Below are 14,448 nucleotides of genomic sequence, written 5' to 3' on the forward strand. Positions count from 1 at the left end.
GATTTTTATTTATAATCCGGAAATGGCAATCTGTTGCGTGGGTGGTTGTACATGCAAATTATTTTTATAATGGGAATATGAATTTTATTTGTAGTGTCACGCCCCTATAGCTCCTTCAAATAGTTTGTTTAGGTGTTCTCTCTACTATTTTCAATTTTTGTACTCTCCTTGCTTGGTTTTTGGTCTTTAAACAGCGGCTACAATATATTTAGCATCTCAGCAAGAGGAATATCATTGAAGAGTGTGACTCAGTTATGGATGAGCATGATGGTGCAGGGATTCTAGTGAGAGTCGATGTACCTGATCTCAAGTCACAGACCAGGATAGTCATAGGCAAGACAGACCCAGTGGGATACGCTAAGCAAGCAGTCCTTGAAAAACTGAGTCATGTAAGTGTATGCAAGTCTGCAGCATGAGTACATGGATCTATGCTGCATTTGCATGATGCACTGTAAGCCTAGATCTCTATAATGCTAGCTCTGGCTGCTTTATGGTAATTTGTAATGATGCAGAGATGCTGTTATATCATGCTGCTTGCTTGTCCGTATGTGAGGCTAGAGTCAGAAGTTAGTCATGCATATAGCAGGTGGTGTTTTGATGTTCAGTCAATTTGAGCACAATAGGTTACTTATTGTAGTTGAGCATTGACACTTTAATCTCTTGTACCAAGAAAGTTTAATCATAGCTTCATGATTATTAATTTTTTTTAAATGTGATTTGCTGCCCAGTACTCATGCTGCATCACAATTTCAAAACCATTGTATTGAGGAAACTAAAATCAGTAGCTCAAATTTCTATCCTAGACTGTTTAACTTGCATAGTTAGCTCTTCTTTATATTGTCATATATTTGTAAATATTTTTTATGCAGGACTGGCCCATTGATGTTGCTAACAATTACGGATTTTACATTCCTCCAACTGGCAGAAAGAAAGTAGGTCGATTTCTAGATGAATCCAGACCACTGGTAGAAGAGCAATCAGGAGTTATCACTCATCTAGAGGTAAAACTTCTAGCTTTGTTCTCTCTCTCTCATTCTTCCCTTCTCCTTCTAGCTACGGTACAAGAGAAGAGACTTGAGTGCTCTTGGATTATCAGAGAAAGCATTAGCTAAAGCAAATTCTAAAGTACATAACATTGGGAGTATTCATGCTATGATCTTTGTTATTATTACTATTATTATTATTATTATTATTATTATTATTATTATTATTATTATTATTATTATTATTATTATTATTATTATTACTATTAATAGTCTAATATGAAGAAGTTGGTTGATCATGTGACGTCAGGGTCTATCAAAAAGATCGAGAAGCTATTGGACTCTGGTCTAGATCCAAACTTCATCATGGAGGATGGAAGTAAGTCACAGTCTGCTAATTTATCACTTTATAACTTCCAGCGCTAATAAAGTAATTTAATTAATAATTATCAGTCACTAATGTACAAACTTGAATTTGATGCTTTGCTGAAATATGAAGCTTTTTTAAAATGACATGATGAGATGGATTTTTTACTTCATAAAAAGCACTATAATGATTGATGTAACAGTGTATGCATATCATAATATTTATCATTTTAGACACTCCATTGGGACTGGCGTGTGGTAGACAAGGTCGTAGTCAGTGCATCAGTCCTCTGATCTATGGTGGAGCAATCATTGACTTCAGAGGCAGTGCTGGCCTCACTCCAATACACAGAGCTGCCATTGGCGGGAATACACAAGCACTGAAAGTAAATTTAAACAGTTTTTATAAAAAATTAATGCTATATGCATTTATTATATTCCTCTAGATTCTTTTGTCATTTGGTGCATCTCCAAACTACACTGATGTAAAGGGCACGACCCCACTCTATCATGCTGCCATTATGGGAGATGATGTAACCGTCTGTGAGCTATTACTCAAGAATAACTCTATAGTAGGCAACACTGATATCATTGGCTGGACTGAATTGCATCAAGTAAGAACCCACGATCCTTTAAAAGACTCTATTGTCAATCCTTTTCATAGATTGCAAAACATGGTCATGTCCATATGATTGATGCATTGTTAGCGTATGCTGCTGACATTAATGCTGTGAATAAAGCAGGGAACACTCCACTGCATGTTGCAGCACAGCATGGACAGGTAAGGCCCACAATAATGATAATAATAGTTTTTTAAATGATAATGCACACTTTTTTGACTTTGTGTAGTTGGATGCAGCCATTCATTTATTGAAAAGAGGAGCCAATCCTTACATTCTCAATTCATCCCATCAGCCTCCAAACCAAGTACAGATATATTTCTTCTCCTTCCTGTCTCTTTCTTTTTTCCTATTTTAATCCTCATTCATTGTCCTTTAATCTGTAGAGTGCAATACTTTGTGGACATCACAATCTGGCAAAGGAGATAGCAAATTTTATGAAGGAAGATATGGGTATGCATAGGAGATAATTCTTCATTTTTATTACATTTTCTGGTACATTTAATTGTACTTATGTTGTGTAGAAAGTTTAAGCTGAATCCACTCAAAATTAGATTTTTTACAAATTTTAAAGTTGCTCTAAAATTAGGCCAATATACAGGATATTTTATCAATAGGAGAGAATCATTACATTTATGCTCTATTGTGTAAAAAGTTTAAGCTGATTCCAATCAATTTCGGATTTTTATACATCAAAATTAGACCAAACTGTTGCTAGCTCAACTGGTTTTATCAATCCTTTCAATAGATCCTGTTGATCCTTCTGAAAGTGAGCCTGCTGGAGAGAGATGGGGAACAGAGAGACGTGGATCTCTTGGCAGTAGAGAAAAGGAAATGTCACCAACCTCATATAGCTCTAAGACTCTGCCCTCTTCTTCAAGAGGTAAACCTGGGGCTGCTGTCGGTGCTCCAAAACTAATCAAAGGACAAAGTTTAACTAACCTATCACAGCAGGTACTGCTAGCCAGTATTCAGTAATAACTACATATAATTCTATATCTGTTTTTTTCTTGATTTTAGAAAACACAAGTCCCCACACTCAGCACTAGTCCACCAACAAAATACAACATTACAAAGAAAGCCCCTGTGATGCCAACTGGTAGTAAGAGAGGACCAAAAGGAAAATCAGTCGAGGAAGACACAGAAGTAACCGAAGGCTCTCCTAGAACAGAATCTTTAGCAGTACCTCAATCAAGAAAACATCGATACTCAACTGATCGTAAAACCTCACCTAAATCCTTGCACCAGTCACCGACACCAGCACCAATGCCAGGAACTCCTCCATTGGCGATAAGAGAGAGACTGTATCCAGTTGGTACTCCTGGAAAGAAGTATTTTGTTACAATGAATGTTGATCCCGAGCAGGAAGGAGATCTTCACTTAACTAGAGGAATGACTGTTGATGGTAAATTGATTGTTGAATACTTTCTTGCATTTTATTTGACATTTATCATTGCTTTATTTGCTTCAATAGTGACTGACAATGTTCACATTTCTGCCTTTATAAACTTATAGGCTAAAGTTTTGCATGTTGCCTGTATATCGTTGTGTCAGAATTTTAGTAATCTTTAGCTCATCTATTCAGAGTCAGACTTGACCCTTTACTTTGTTGCAACTGTTATACATGATAGCATTTAGTTTTATTAGGATCTCATGCTATGGCGAACTCTTATCAATTCTGATAATTTTTCTTTTAGTTCTGTATGTTGGTAAAGGCGGATTCTGGGAGGGAAAAGTTGGAGATGTAACAGGATGGTTTCCACAGCATGCCATAACAGAGAAAATGGAAGGTAGAATTATATGAATTTTAAAATGTATATAGTTTAAAATGCTATTTGATCTAAGCCATGGATATGATTTTGTGTAGGTTGGGATGATCAGGCACAGCAGGCAGCAAAAGAGGAGAAAGGATCTGAAAAAATGTAAGTTATTATCACCACCAGGCAGCTTATTAAACTATTTCTTCTATTTAGACCTGGCATAAAATCTGTTACTCTTTCCAAAGGGCCAAAAGGGTTTGGGTTTGCAATGAGAGGCATAAAAGGTGAGGATGCAAATTGTTTTTTTCTTATTATTAATTTTTGTGTTTTTGTAGCTGTTAATGCAGGAGCTAACTGTAAACTAACACCAGAGATCCCTGCACTGCAGTATGTAGGCAGAATAGATAAAGGAAGCTCAGCTGATATGTCAGGATTGCAAAAAGGAGACTTTATCATTGAAGTGAGTTTAAGAAAAAAATAGTTCTAAAATTAAAAAAAAAAAAAAGCAAAAAGTGATTCCGCCCGGGATCGAACCGGGGACCTTGAGTGTGTTAGACTCACGTGATAACCGCTACACCACGGAATCTTACGATGATGTGATGGCTATTATTTATATTTTATAGGTAAATGGAGTAAACACTACTAAGAGTACACATGAAGAAGTTGTGGGCATTATCAAGCAATCAAACAGTGACAAGCTACATTTGAAAGTCATCACTCCTCTCAAGAAAGGTGCTGTTACGTCTTCAAGTAAACAACCAAAAGAAGAATCGAAGGGTAGCCATGAAGAACCTCCTCTAGCTGCACAAGAATTACCCACTTATCCAACTGGGGGTAGCTCTCCAAAGCAACAAGCATGGGGCATGCACTCAGAAGAAAATGAAGGAGAAGGAGCAACGAATTATACACAATCTCCTTTACCTCCTCAACCGATATCAATGACTCCTCCAGATAAAAAGAGAGTGATCATACAAGCATTGCCATCTTCTTCTCCAAAACTACAAACACGAGGCAGTCCCTCGGCATCACCTTTACTGAGCAATGTGAAAAAGTCTAGTCCACTCGTCAAGCACTCATTGCATGCAAAGGATACTTCAAGCGATAAAAAAGAGATCGAGGCTTTGACTAGCAACAAAGATCCAGGTGGCATTTCAAGCTCAAGATCTGAAGAATTATTGCAAAGAGAAGAGGAGAACTACAAGCTAATGATGAAAGAGGATGAGGAGGAAGAAGAAGAGGGTCTCTCTGAGCTTGCTAAGCAGCTAAGGAAAGCTTCAAGAGAACGGTACAAGAGAACTAAGGAAAGAGATGATCAACTCCCCCCACCATCAAGCCCAAGTCAAAGTAAAGTACCAGTTACTAATGCAAGCACCTCTAGACCTCCTAATGATAATAATGTAGCTAGCAACACTAGTAGTCCTAAGAGCATTAGTAGTCATATTACCACAATGAAGCCAGCTCAAAGCATACATAAAACTGAAAGTAGCACTGTGACAAAACCTCAGTCACCAGTTGCTCCTTTGAAACATGATCTATTAGCAGAGCCAGTAAAGGATGATGATGATGATGATGATGATGGATGGGAGTACACAGAGGCTCTTACAGCATATGCTGATGTCGTTCCACCGGCTACAACTTCAGAGCAAAAAGAACACAAAATAGACACCACCTCAAATAAGAGCAAGACTGAAAAGCAGTCTCTGAGTAAAAGAGAAGAGCAAGCAGCATTAAGAGTAGAGCATCTGAAGAAAGGCTACTTATCTAGCAAACAAAATGCTACAGCATCTTCACCAAAGAGCCAGCACACACAAAAGCCTTCTTCTCCTAAGCAAGAGCAATCCAAACAAAAGGTGCCTTCTTCTCCTAAAACTAAGTCATCACCATTAGTTTCACATCATCAGTCTTCATATGAACAATCGTCAGCTTCACCTAAGGCAAGCAAGCAAAAAGATGCATCTCCACCTAAGCAGCAACAGCAATCTCCTTCTCTTTTGTTAAAAGAAGAGAAATACACTTCATCACAACAAATGTCATTGAAAAGTGATAACTTTGATGAAAAAGAACCTGTCACGTCATCAGCTGCTACTTTTATGCCAAAGAATCCTCCACCAATTAAGCCTAAGCCATCAGTTGGTAAAGAGGTTGATGATCTTCCTTCTTCAATTGCTGCTCATAATACTTCATCAACATCAGCTGCTGCCTCTGTTGCTAGTTTAGCAAAAAACTTTTCCTCTCCAAAGAAATCGAGAAGAGACTATAGAGAGAAGCTACAATATTCCAAGAAAAATATTTCAAATGACACAGCATCAGGTCATGCTCAAGAGAAAAGCATTAGCTCATTGAAAGAAACTAGCCCAAAAGAGGAGGAACCTGAAGAGCCTGAGCCAGAGCCTCAGCCTGTCATGAGTTTGAAGGATAAATTTGAGAAAATGGCTCAGAGCAAGAAGCCACCACCACCAGGCCCTATCAAACCTAAACCAAAGAAACAGCCTGAGCCTGTAAAGCCAGCACCAGAACCTGTAAAACCTGTTTCTGAGCCAGCACCCGAGCCTGTAAAACCTGTTTCTGAGCCAGCACCTGAGCCAGTAAAACAAGTCAAACCAGTATTTGAGCCTTTGAAACCAGATCCCGAGCCAATCCCACCAGAGCCTAATGAAACTTTCCTACCTCCACCAGTCTTTGAAGAATTTACAGACTCAAATCGGTTCTCCATTATTTCCCTTGAGGAGCTCCCCATACCTGCTGAGCTATTGAATGATGATAGCCTTGAGGAAGAAAATAGTAAGTCTGCACTTATTAAGTTACTTGTACATGAATCATTATTTTTTATAGATGATTTCCTCCCTCCTCCTCCTCTAGTTGAAGATGAAGAGATGAATGCATCATTTGAATTACCTCCTCCTCCTCTTTCTCTAGCCCACAGTTCAGATGAAGAAGCTGAGGTTGACATGGATCTGCCTCCTCCATTGTTTTGCATTGCCACCTCAATTTGAAGAAGATGGACTGACAAATATTACGGAGCCAGAGATCCCAGCTCCACCTTTTACTCCGACAATAGAATCTTTCAGTGCTATAAAATCTGAAAGCAAGGCTACCAGCAATGAAGATAAGGAGCTGCAGCCACCAGTTGAAACAAAAGAAGAAAGAGATGGTGAATCTACCAAAGAGAGTAAGAAAGAGGCAGACCACAAGCCCTCACCACCACCAGAGAATAACCTTTTGGACGATATTGTTGGTAAACTAGTGAAACTGACTACTGGAGGTAGTAGTGATGAGGACATTGACAGTGACAGTGATAGTGCTGGTAGCCCACCTCCACTGCCTAGTGGGCCACCACCAGATTCAGATGAAGAAGAAAACAAGGAAGACAACAGAAATCTACAAGAACCACTTATCATTGAAGCATTGGATGATGCACCAGGAAATAAAGGAAGCACATCAATCATTGAGGACTCTTCATTAGAGCTACATCATGAGGTACCATTGCCACCTCCTCAGAGAGACTCTGTATTTTTTGATGATGGATTCGATGATTCAGCAGAAGACTTTATTCCACCTCCAACATTAGAAGAAGAAGATGAAGACAACACGTTTGAGCCACCTCCATTTATAGAGGACACTTTACCTCCTCCTTTTGATGAAGAGGACCTATTGGATGAGCAGCTCCCACCGCCTTTTGATGATGAATTCCTCCCTCCACCTTTTGATGAAGACACTGACTTGGTTCTTCCTGCAGGACCTATTCCTGTACCTGAAAATGATGATGATTTGCCTCCTCCTATTTTTGATGATGAGACCTCAGACAATGAGTTTAGCTATGATCTATTACCTCCTGTGCCAATGCTCTTAGACGAGGAAGAGAAAGAGAATGAGGAGTTTCTGCCACCACCTTCTCCTCCTTCATTTCCTTCTCCTCCTCCACCTCTTTCTTCCTCTGATGCATTAAATGATCATTCAAACATACAAAAAGATGATAATGTAACTGTAACTACACAAGTCAGTAGTACAGAACACAAGTAAGCACAATATAAAAATTAAAAATATAAACTGAGCATGTTACAACAACTCCAAGTTATTGCAGTAGCTTAGTAGACAATTCAAAAAATATTCAAAATTTTATTAAGCATGAAAAAGAGAGGGTTGCACATTGTAATGCATTCTCAATTGTAATATTTATTCTTTATTATTATTATATTATATAGCACTGCAGCAGAAGAGAACAGCTCTGCTCCTGTCTCCTCTTGGTCAGTTGACAGGGTCTGTAGTTGGCTGACTGAGATTGGATTGGAAATGCACACTGATACATTCCGTAGCAATGAAATATATGGTGAACACCTCATTGATCTCTCAAGAGACGATTTAAAAGATCTTGGGATCACTAAAGTTGGACACATTAAGACACTGAGACAGAAACTGAATGAAAGACTTCAGTCATAATGCATATTGTCATTTATTTTTATTTTAACTCTCTTTCTTTAAAGCTGAGCTAGTTGCATTATTAAGCAAGTTAAGCTTGTATGTTTGCAGATCCATTTGCACTAGCACCACACACAGCTATAGCTATAGCACTACACTACAACTATATATAGCTATAGCACTATTCCAGCCCCACCCATTACCTCCCTATTGGCCCTAGCCATGTGCTTGATCTTGATGCTTCTTATTATCAATTATTTAACAACTTTACAGCTTCTGTGAACTGGGACAAGTTCAAGCAAGTTTTGTATAGAATAGGGGGTTCTATTTTAATCAAACTATGGCCTCTATTCAAACTTATTTAGGTAAGTTTGATAAGTATTAAATCCGCCATGCTACTCTAGGTTTAGATATTGGTGACTTGATTGATATTATTGACTTATTAAAGAGATGTGGGTTTCCAGAAACAAAATGGTATGAGCTTGCACTGAGACTAGGACTAAAGAAGAATACATTGGATGTCATAGAGGCAAAACATCGTGGTAATGTGTGTCGCTGTATGACAGAGTGCCTCTCCCAATGGTTAGGTAGAGCTGATAATGTTGACAGTAAAGGAGGAGCCAACTTGGACTCACTCTCAGATGCTCTGCAATCTATGAATGAAACTGCTGTAGCTGAGAAGTTAAGTGAGTCAACCATAATTGTACGTGCATGTATACATAACTATAATCATTGTATTTCTATCATAGAACATCACGTTCTTATTAATATTTTTACTAATCGTCATACTGTCCTGTCTCAGTCTCTTTGTGATTCTGTTAGTATTGCTTGGTTACTTTATGGTGAGTGTATGTTAACACAAGAAGCAGTTAGTAGAGTGGTGTCAGCTAGTCCCTCTATTCATAATCAACGTGAGGCTCTATTAACTGCTGTCAAAGAAGCTATTCAAACTGATCCCAACAGTTTACATATATTTGCTAATGTATTGTGTACAATAAGTACTAATGTATCACTAGGACAAGCTATACTGGATGATATTAGTGAGTATAATAATATAATATGTTTAATCAAAACCACAATGATTCTTATTATGTGTTTAGGTAAGCATTTTCCTACTCCTGAAGTGGGTGTAGTTCCTGAGACTAAGCCTCATGATGTACTTATAGTTCCACAAGGTAATAATTAATAAGAAATGATAATACGTTCATTAATATTTATAGATAATGGAAGCACTAATGAAACCAAGATACCAATTATTACACGATCTGGTACATTATAAATACTGTAAAAAATCACTAAATAATTCATTTTATAGACTCATCTTCTGATACATCTTCCCAGTCTTTATTACCTCAAGGTATATACATCTTATACGTACTACCAAAATGACTCTATCTTTTATAGTTGAAGTACATGTTCCTGTTTCAAAAGGTTTATTGGGGGACTTTAGATCAATGAGAATGTCTTATGGAAAAATGTTTTATAATGTTGGAAAGATCATTAAACGGATATCTCCTCCTTTAGAAGAAATAAAAGAATTCCTGTCTTGTTGTGGCACTATTCTTAGGCGAAAAGTAGAGCAATGTTCTGATGATATTCCTAGTGTATTACGTCTTATTCAAGACAAGTCTTCACTGACTGATATTGAACTCCTTCATAGTGTAGTGGAAGAAATGGAGATTACTGAGGCCAAGGAATGCATTGAAACATATAAAGCAAAGTTAAAGGAATTTTGCAAGTCACTCTCTGTTAGTCTTTGTTTGAAGGAAAGATTTGCTTCCATTCCTCATCTTCAATGTGAAACAATTACTCTTGTATTTGACTGGGAGCCTGAGGAGCATTTACTCAAAGATATCAAGGAGCTCCTTGCAAAAGTATCTGGTAAACTATTAAGGATTGAGTATATAGAGCCTCACAAATCAATATCTGTCACTTGCTCCTTTCCTTTCTCTGATGTTGGGTTTACTGTATTGAGGATGATAGAGAATATTCATATACTAATGGGACAAGGATTAAAGGAACTGACTATTGGTAACTTAACATTATGGAGGAGACAAGATGTTAGACAAAAGGTATAGTTGAATACCATATAGGGGGTATAATTATTTCCCGTGGAAAATATTTCACGAAAATCACCTTTCAACCTATTCACAAGAAAGAATTTTGGTGTTTTTCTTCTACTGACCATTATTAGTATGATAAAAATAATTTTCATAGATAAAAATTTCCACGAATTTTTTTTAAACCGTGAAATTAGCAAAATTAAATCCCCATGAAATATACCCCCTATACGGTATTTTTTAATGAATATTGTTTTCTCTAGGAACTAAAAGAAAAGGATCAAGACTTATTACAGCGTACGGAAGTCAGTTAAATTTTTTACAATAATATAAGTGCAATTTTAAGTACTCAAGAATCTACATGTATTTTTACAGGTTGTTTCTTATATTATACTTGAAGAAGCTGAACATAGACTAAGAGATGCTATCAGTAGCAAAGAGAAGGTTGTCATGCTAGACTGTTTAATGGTGATCATCTCTTTCCTTGTACTTACATGTATAATAGGAAACAATAGAACTGAAACAAGAACAGTCAATGATTACAATACTTGAAGTTAGCTAATATGTTATCATTGCACTATTGATCATGAATGCATCAATGTTAACATATATTGGTCTTGCTATTAGGATTTCTCACAGGATTTTGGCATAGTGCTCATTTAGCTTCTTGTCAATAAATTGTCATGTTGCTTTAAAATTAAGAGTCCTTCATTTATTATAATTTTTTCTGATAAATATACATGTCCTTATGCTGTGTTTCAATTTTGAGCTACATGTAATTCCAATAAAATTTGGAGTTTTTATGAATTTTTAGAGTTGCTCCAATGCTACATACATTAGCTCATGGTTTAAGTCAAATTAGTATGCTTTGTGGGAAACCCTGCTTGGTGTGTTATATACCTACATGTATATATTAACGACAAGTGTACATGTGCTATTTTAATTCATTACTAGGAAGAATCATTGTCCAGTGATCCTAAATCAATTAAAGAAGTTGAGGTATAGATATATCTGTATTGATTATAATTATTATTAATAGGAAGAACCACTTGATAAAGAATTGAATAAATTAAACTCTCAGTTTGATGAAATAAAAGGAAAGAATAAAGATTTGTCAGACAAATTATCAAAAATTAAGATTGATTATTTGAGATCACTTTCTAGTAATACTAGTTCAGGTTAGAGTAGTTTTATTATACTAATAATTATATGATTTATATTAAGCTGCTGGCAAAGTGAGAAGAGGAATGTCTCTTGAAATTGATGACTACAAATTTCATCTTAAAGCAATGAAAAGACCAGACTATCAGCCATTGGTAGATAATGAAAGAATAATAGAGAAATTACAAGAAAAAATAACATTAACGAATATGGAACTAATTACTGAAAGAGAACACAATGAGAAGATTATAAAATATATTAAAGGCAATGTGGAGAAGAAGAAGATGCATATTATGTGTAAAGTAAGTTAGGCCCTTAGGAGGAGTAATCCTGTGCATGTACATTGCATGTGTACATTTCATTTTTGTAGGTAAAGTTATATTGTGTAGTATGCTAATGATACACGTACTATTACTACCATTTTGGATATGTGTAATGGTGTAATGTAGAGTTATGTCTTTGTATAATTATGTAGTGTGTGCTTGTGCAAATGTAGCATGGAAAACTTGCATGCATTTATTTTTACAGTTTACAATTGCATAAAAATTAAATCTGCAAATAATCACATACGTGTATACAGTTAATTTTAAGGATTCTTCTTGCAAAGCAGTATGTACATTGTATGATATTATGATAGGATAACAAGACTCCACTTCATTGGGCTGCTGAGATTGGTCACCAAGAAACTGTGAGGTTACTATTGAGCAATGAAGCAACTGTTGATATCAGAGACAAGGTAAAGTAAGCCATGAGCTTTTTATGTTTTATTTTATGTATAATATCAGGATGGTAGAACTCCATTGCACTATGCTTCAGGTAATGGTCACTTGACTTTAGTTCAAACTTTATTTTTGGAGTATGGAGCTGACATTAATGCTGTTGATAAGGTAATGTAACTAGAGGCTATTCAAACTCTTTATGTATAATATCAGGATGGTAGAACTCTATTGCACTATGCTTCAGATAATGGTCATTTGACTTTAGTTCAAACTTTAATTTTGGAGTATGGAGCTGACATTAATGCTGTTGATAAGGTGATGTAGCTACAAACTATTCAAAATTTGATAGGTATCATATTTTAATTTATCTTATGCTTGTGTAGGAGGGTTACACTCCATTACATTATGCTTCATCACATCACTTACAAGTTGTTGAGTTTCTCTTGGAGAAGGGAGCCAGTCCTGGAAGCAAAGGATTAGTATGTTCTTCACCTACTAAATCTGTTTATTTTATACTAGAGTACATATACATGTACTGTCTTACAATTCCCTATTTAAAGCGAACTCTTCTTCCCTCTCTTTCTCAGGATGGTTGTACACCATTGCATAAAGCAGCTTGGGATGGTCATAATAACATTGTGAAGGCTCTTCTTGAGAAAGATTATTCTATCATAGATGAAAAGGAAGAAGTGAGAGCTCCAGTCCTGTCTATATTTATAATTTTTCTCTCTTAAGGGAGGATGGGCTGCTATTAGCAATGCTGTAATGAGAGGACATCATGAAGCTGTTGAAACACTGATAGAATATGGAGCTGACTTTGGTGTAAATGATGAGGTGACAGCTCCTTACATGTAGCTCTCTACTGTCTCTCTTTTATCTGTTATCATAACATGTTACATTATGCCTTTATTATGACACTTTAATAATCCTGTACTTGTGTTACAGGGTGAGTGGTCACTCCTTCACATTGCAGCTAGACATGGTCATGCTGAAGTTGTTGAAGTACTCATTGACCACAAACTTGATGTTAACATTAAAGATAAGGTGCTTGTAACTTATAGAAATAACTGATAACTTTGAACCACCTCTTCTCTCTCCCTCCCTTTCTCTCTCAGAGTGGCTTGAGAGCTTTTGATGTTGCATTAACTCAAGCTCATCCTAATGTTGTAGAGACTATGCTTAATCATGGAGCTAGTGTTAATATTAGAGATTCTGTAGGCAGCTATCGACTAGTATTATAAAATGTTGTTGTTACTTTTGTCTTTAGGATGAAGGAAAGAGAGCTCTTCATATTGCAGTTGATAGCATTCAGAAACCAAAACGTTATGAAGTTGTGAAGTTACTCCTTCAGCATGAAGGAGTTGATCCTGATATACCTGATGATGTAAGGATCAGAGTTTTATTGTAATTATGAGACAAATATAACTTATTGATCTATATGTGCATGTACTATTTTAAGCTCATTTTTATGTACATGCATACATGTACATACAGACTGGTTCTACTCCTCTTCACTATGCTGTTAAACGTGGCTACTCAAAAATCGTACATCTTTTATTGGAGTATAAAGCTGATCCTTACATAAAAGATAAAGTAACATCAGAAATTTATATGTATACTGTATCTATATTTTTCTTAACATGTCTTTAATTATATTCATCTTGTTTCTATATTTTTAGAATGATGTCACGCCACTTGATATTGCTCAAGATGATGAGGAGATCATGGCCATTTTCAGAGAGTTTGGCTACAATCAGTAACTGTCATTAATGATACTTTATAGCAAACTTTTCCAATTATGCTTTTATACTATACATTGTACGGCTTTTTTCCAATACATCAAATGATAAATTTTATTTTATTGAATGTGTGTAAGTCAGCTTTCCTCACCAATCCTGTATTCACAGCCACTAATATTTCAATGTTTTGTAGCTGTTGTCGATTTCTTATGAATTGTGCTATATCCTTGTTATGCAGTTTTCTTGTACAACTCACAGTGCAGTTACATGCATATGTAGCTTCTCTGAATATTCTGGTCAGTTGCTCACATTCAGAGTAATGATGGCCTCACTTCAGTGCCTGTCAGTACTTTTGTCTCTCATTTGCTGTCATCTTTGTGTTCTCTGAAAATATTACAGTGTTAGTTCACAATGTTTACCAACCATATCCACTTGTATTATCTGTAACCAATCATATCCACTGCACTCAATGAGTAAGCTTTTTTGATGCAAGTCTAAGCTATATCTTTATTATTATATAGAGTTTGAAATACATCACTGAATTACACTAATGGTGGTAAATCTAATCGGTCAGTGTGTACTTGTGAAGGTCCTATACTGTTAATGATCAAGAAGATGGACTCA

At 36.2% G+C, this 14,448-nt stretch overlaps 2 protein-coding genes and 1 non-coding gene across 3 annotated transcripts; 2 read left to right on the forward strand and 1 right to left on the reverse strand.

The window, feature by feature from the left end:
• Positions 1 to 105: 105 nt before the first annotated feature.
• On the forward strand, positions 106 to 6,822 carry LOC105313041 (SH3 and multiple ankyrin repeat domains protein 1-like). Its single transcript, XM_019997626.1, has 17 exons — positions 106 to 389; positions 870 to 1,001; positions 1,054 to 1,125; positions 1,257 to 1,362; positions 1,584 to 1,735; positions 1,796 to 1,963; positions 2,014 to 2,130; positions 2,199 to 2,276; positions 2,356 to 2,422; positions 2,718 to 2,923; positions 2,990 to 3,374; positions 3,667 to 3,759; positions 3,837 to 3,891; positions 3,943 to 4,013; positions 4,065 to 4,189; positions 4,353 to 6,510; positions 6,562 to 6,822. The coding sequence occupies exons 1-17, from the start codon at positions 255 to 257 to the stop codon at positions 6,720 to 6,722; spliced, it is 4,281 nt and encodes a 1,426-aa protein (XP_019853185.1). The 5' UTR covers positions 106 to 254; the 3' UTR covers positions 6,723 to 6,822.
• Positions 4,243 to 4,315, reverse strand: Trnav-aac (transfer RNA valine (anticodon AAC)). The gene has a single exon. It is a non-coding gene; the product is annotated as a tRNA-Val (tRNA).
• A 1,663-nt stretch (positions 6,823 to 8,485) lies between the features above and the next one.
• Positions 8,486 to 13,978, forward strand: LOC100632752 (inversin-A-like). Its single transcript, XM_019997614.1, has 24 exons — positions 8,486 to 8,510; positions 8,550 to 8,831; positions 9,246 to 9,320; positions 9,366 to 9,413; positions 9,461 to 9,502; positions 9,550 to 10,045; positions 10,196 to 10,217; positions 10,469 to 10,510; positions 10,581 to 10,649; positions 10,711 to 10,758; positions 11,160 to 11,204; positions 11,245 to 11,383; positions 11,430 to 11,668; positions 12,004 to 12,102; positions 12,152 to 12,253; positions 12,299 to 12,400; positions 12,469 to 12,564; positions 12,673 to 12,774; positions 12,821 to 12,919; positions 13,031 to 13,129; positions 13,201 to 13,299; positions 13,353 to 13,469; positions 13,580 to 13,678; positions 13,765 to 13,978. Exons 1-24 carry the CDS (start codon positions 8,486 to 8,488, stop codon positions 13,843 to 13,845), a joined length of 2,667 nt encoding a protein of 888 aa, XP_019853173.1. The 3' UTR covers positions 13,846 to 13,978.
• The last annotated feature ends 470 nt before the right edge of the window (positions 13,979 to 14,448 follow it).

Source organism: Amphimedon queenslandica, unplaced genomic scaffold (genome assembly GCF_000090795.2).
Source record: "Amphimedon queenslandica unplaced genomic scaffold, v1.1 AMPQUscaffold_13361, whole genome shotgun sequence".
Taxonomy (NCBI): Eukaryota; Metazoa; Porifera; class Demospongiae; order Haplosclerida; family Niphatidae; genus Amphimedon; species Amphimedon queenslandica.

Bases quoted from the DNA above. Each gene is read 5' to 3' on its own strand.
- LOC105313041 (XM_019997626.1), top strand. From the start codon at position 255: ATGGATGAGCATGATGGTGCAGGGATTCTAGTGAGAGTCGATGTACCT. The intron at 390-869 runs GTAAGTGTATGC...TTTTTTATGCAG, and splicing joins TCCTTGAAAAACTGAGTCAT to GACTGGCCCATTGATGTTGC. The intron at 3,760-3,836 runs GTAGAATTATAT...GATTTTGTGTAG, and splicing joins CATAACAGAGAAAATGGAAG to GTTGGGATGATCAGGCACAG.
- LOC100632752 (XM_019997614.1), top strand. From the start codon at position 8,486: ATGGCCTCTATTCAAACTTATTTAG. The intron at 10,650-10,710 runs GTTGTCATGCTA...CATGTATAATAG, and splicing joins CTATCAGTAGCAAAGAGAAG to GAAACAATAGAACTGAAACA. The intron at 12,920-13,030 runs GTGACAGCTCCT...CTTGTGTTACAG, and splicing joins ACTTTGGTGTAAATGATGAG to GGTGAGTGGTCACTCCTTCA.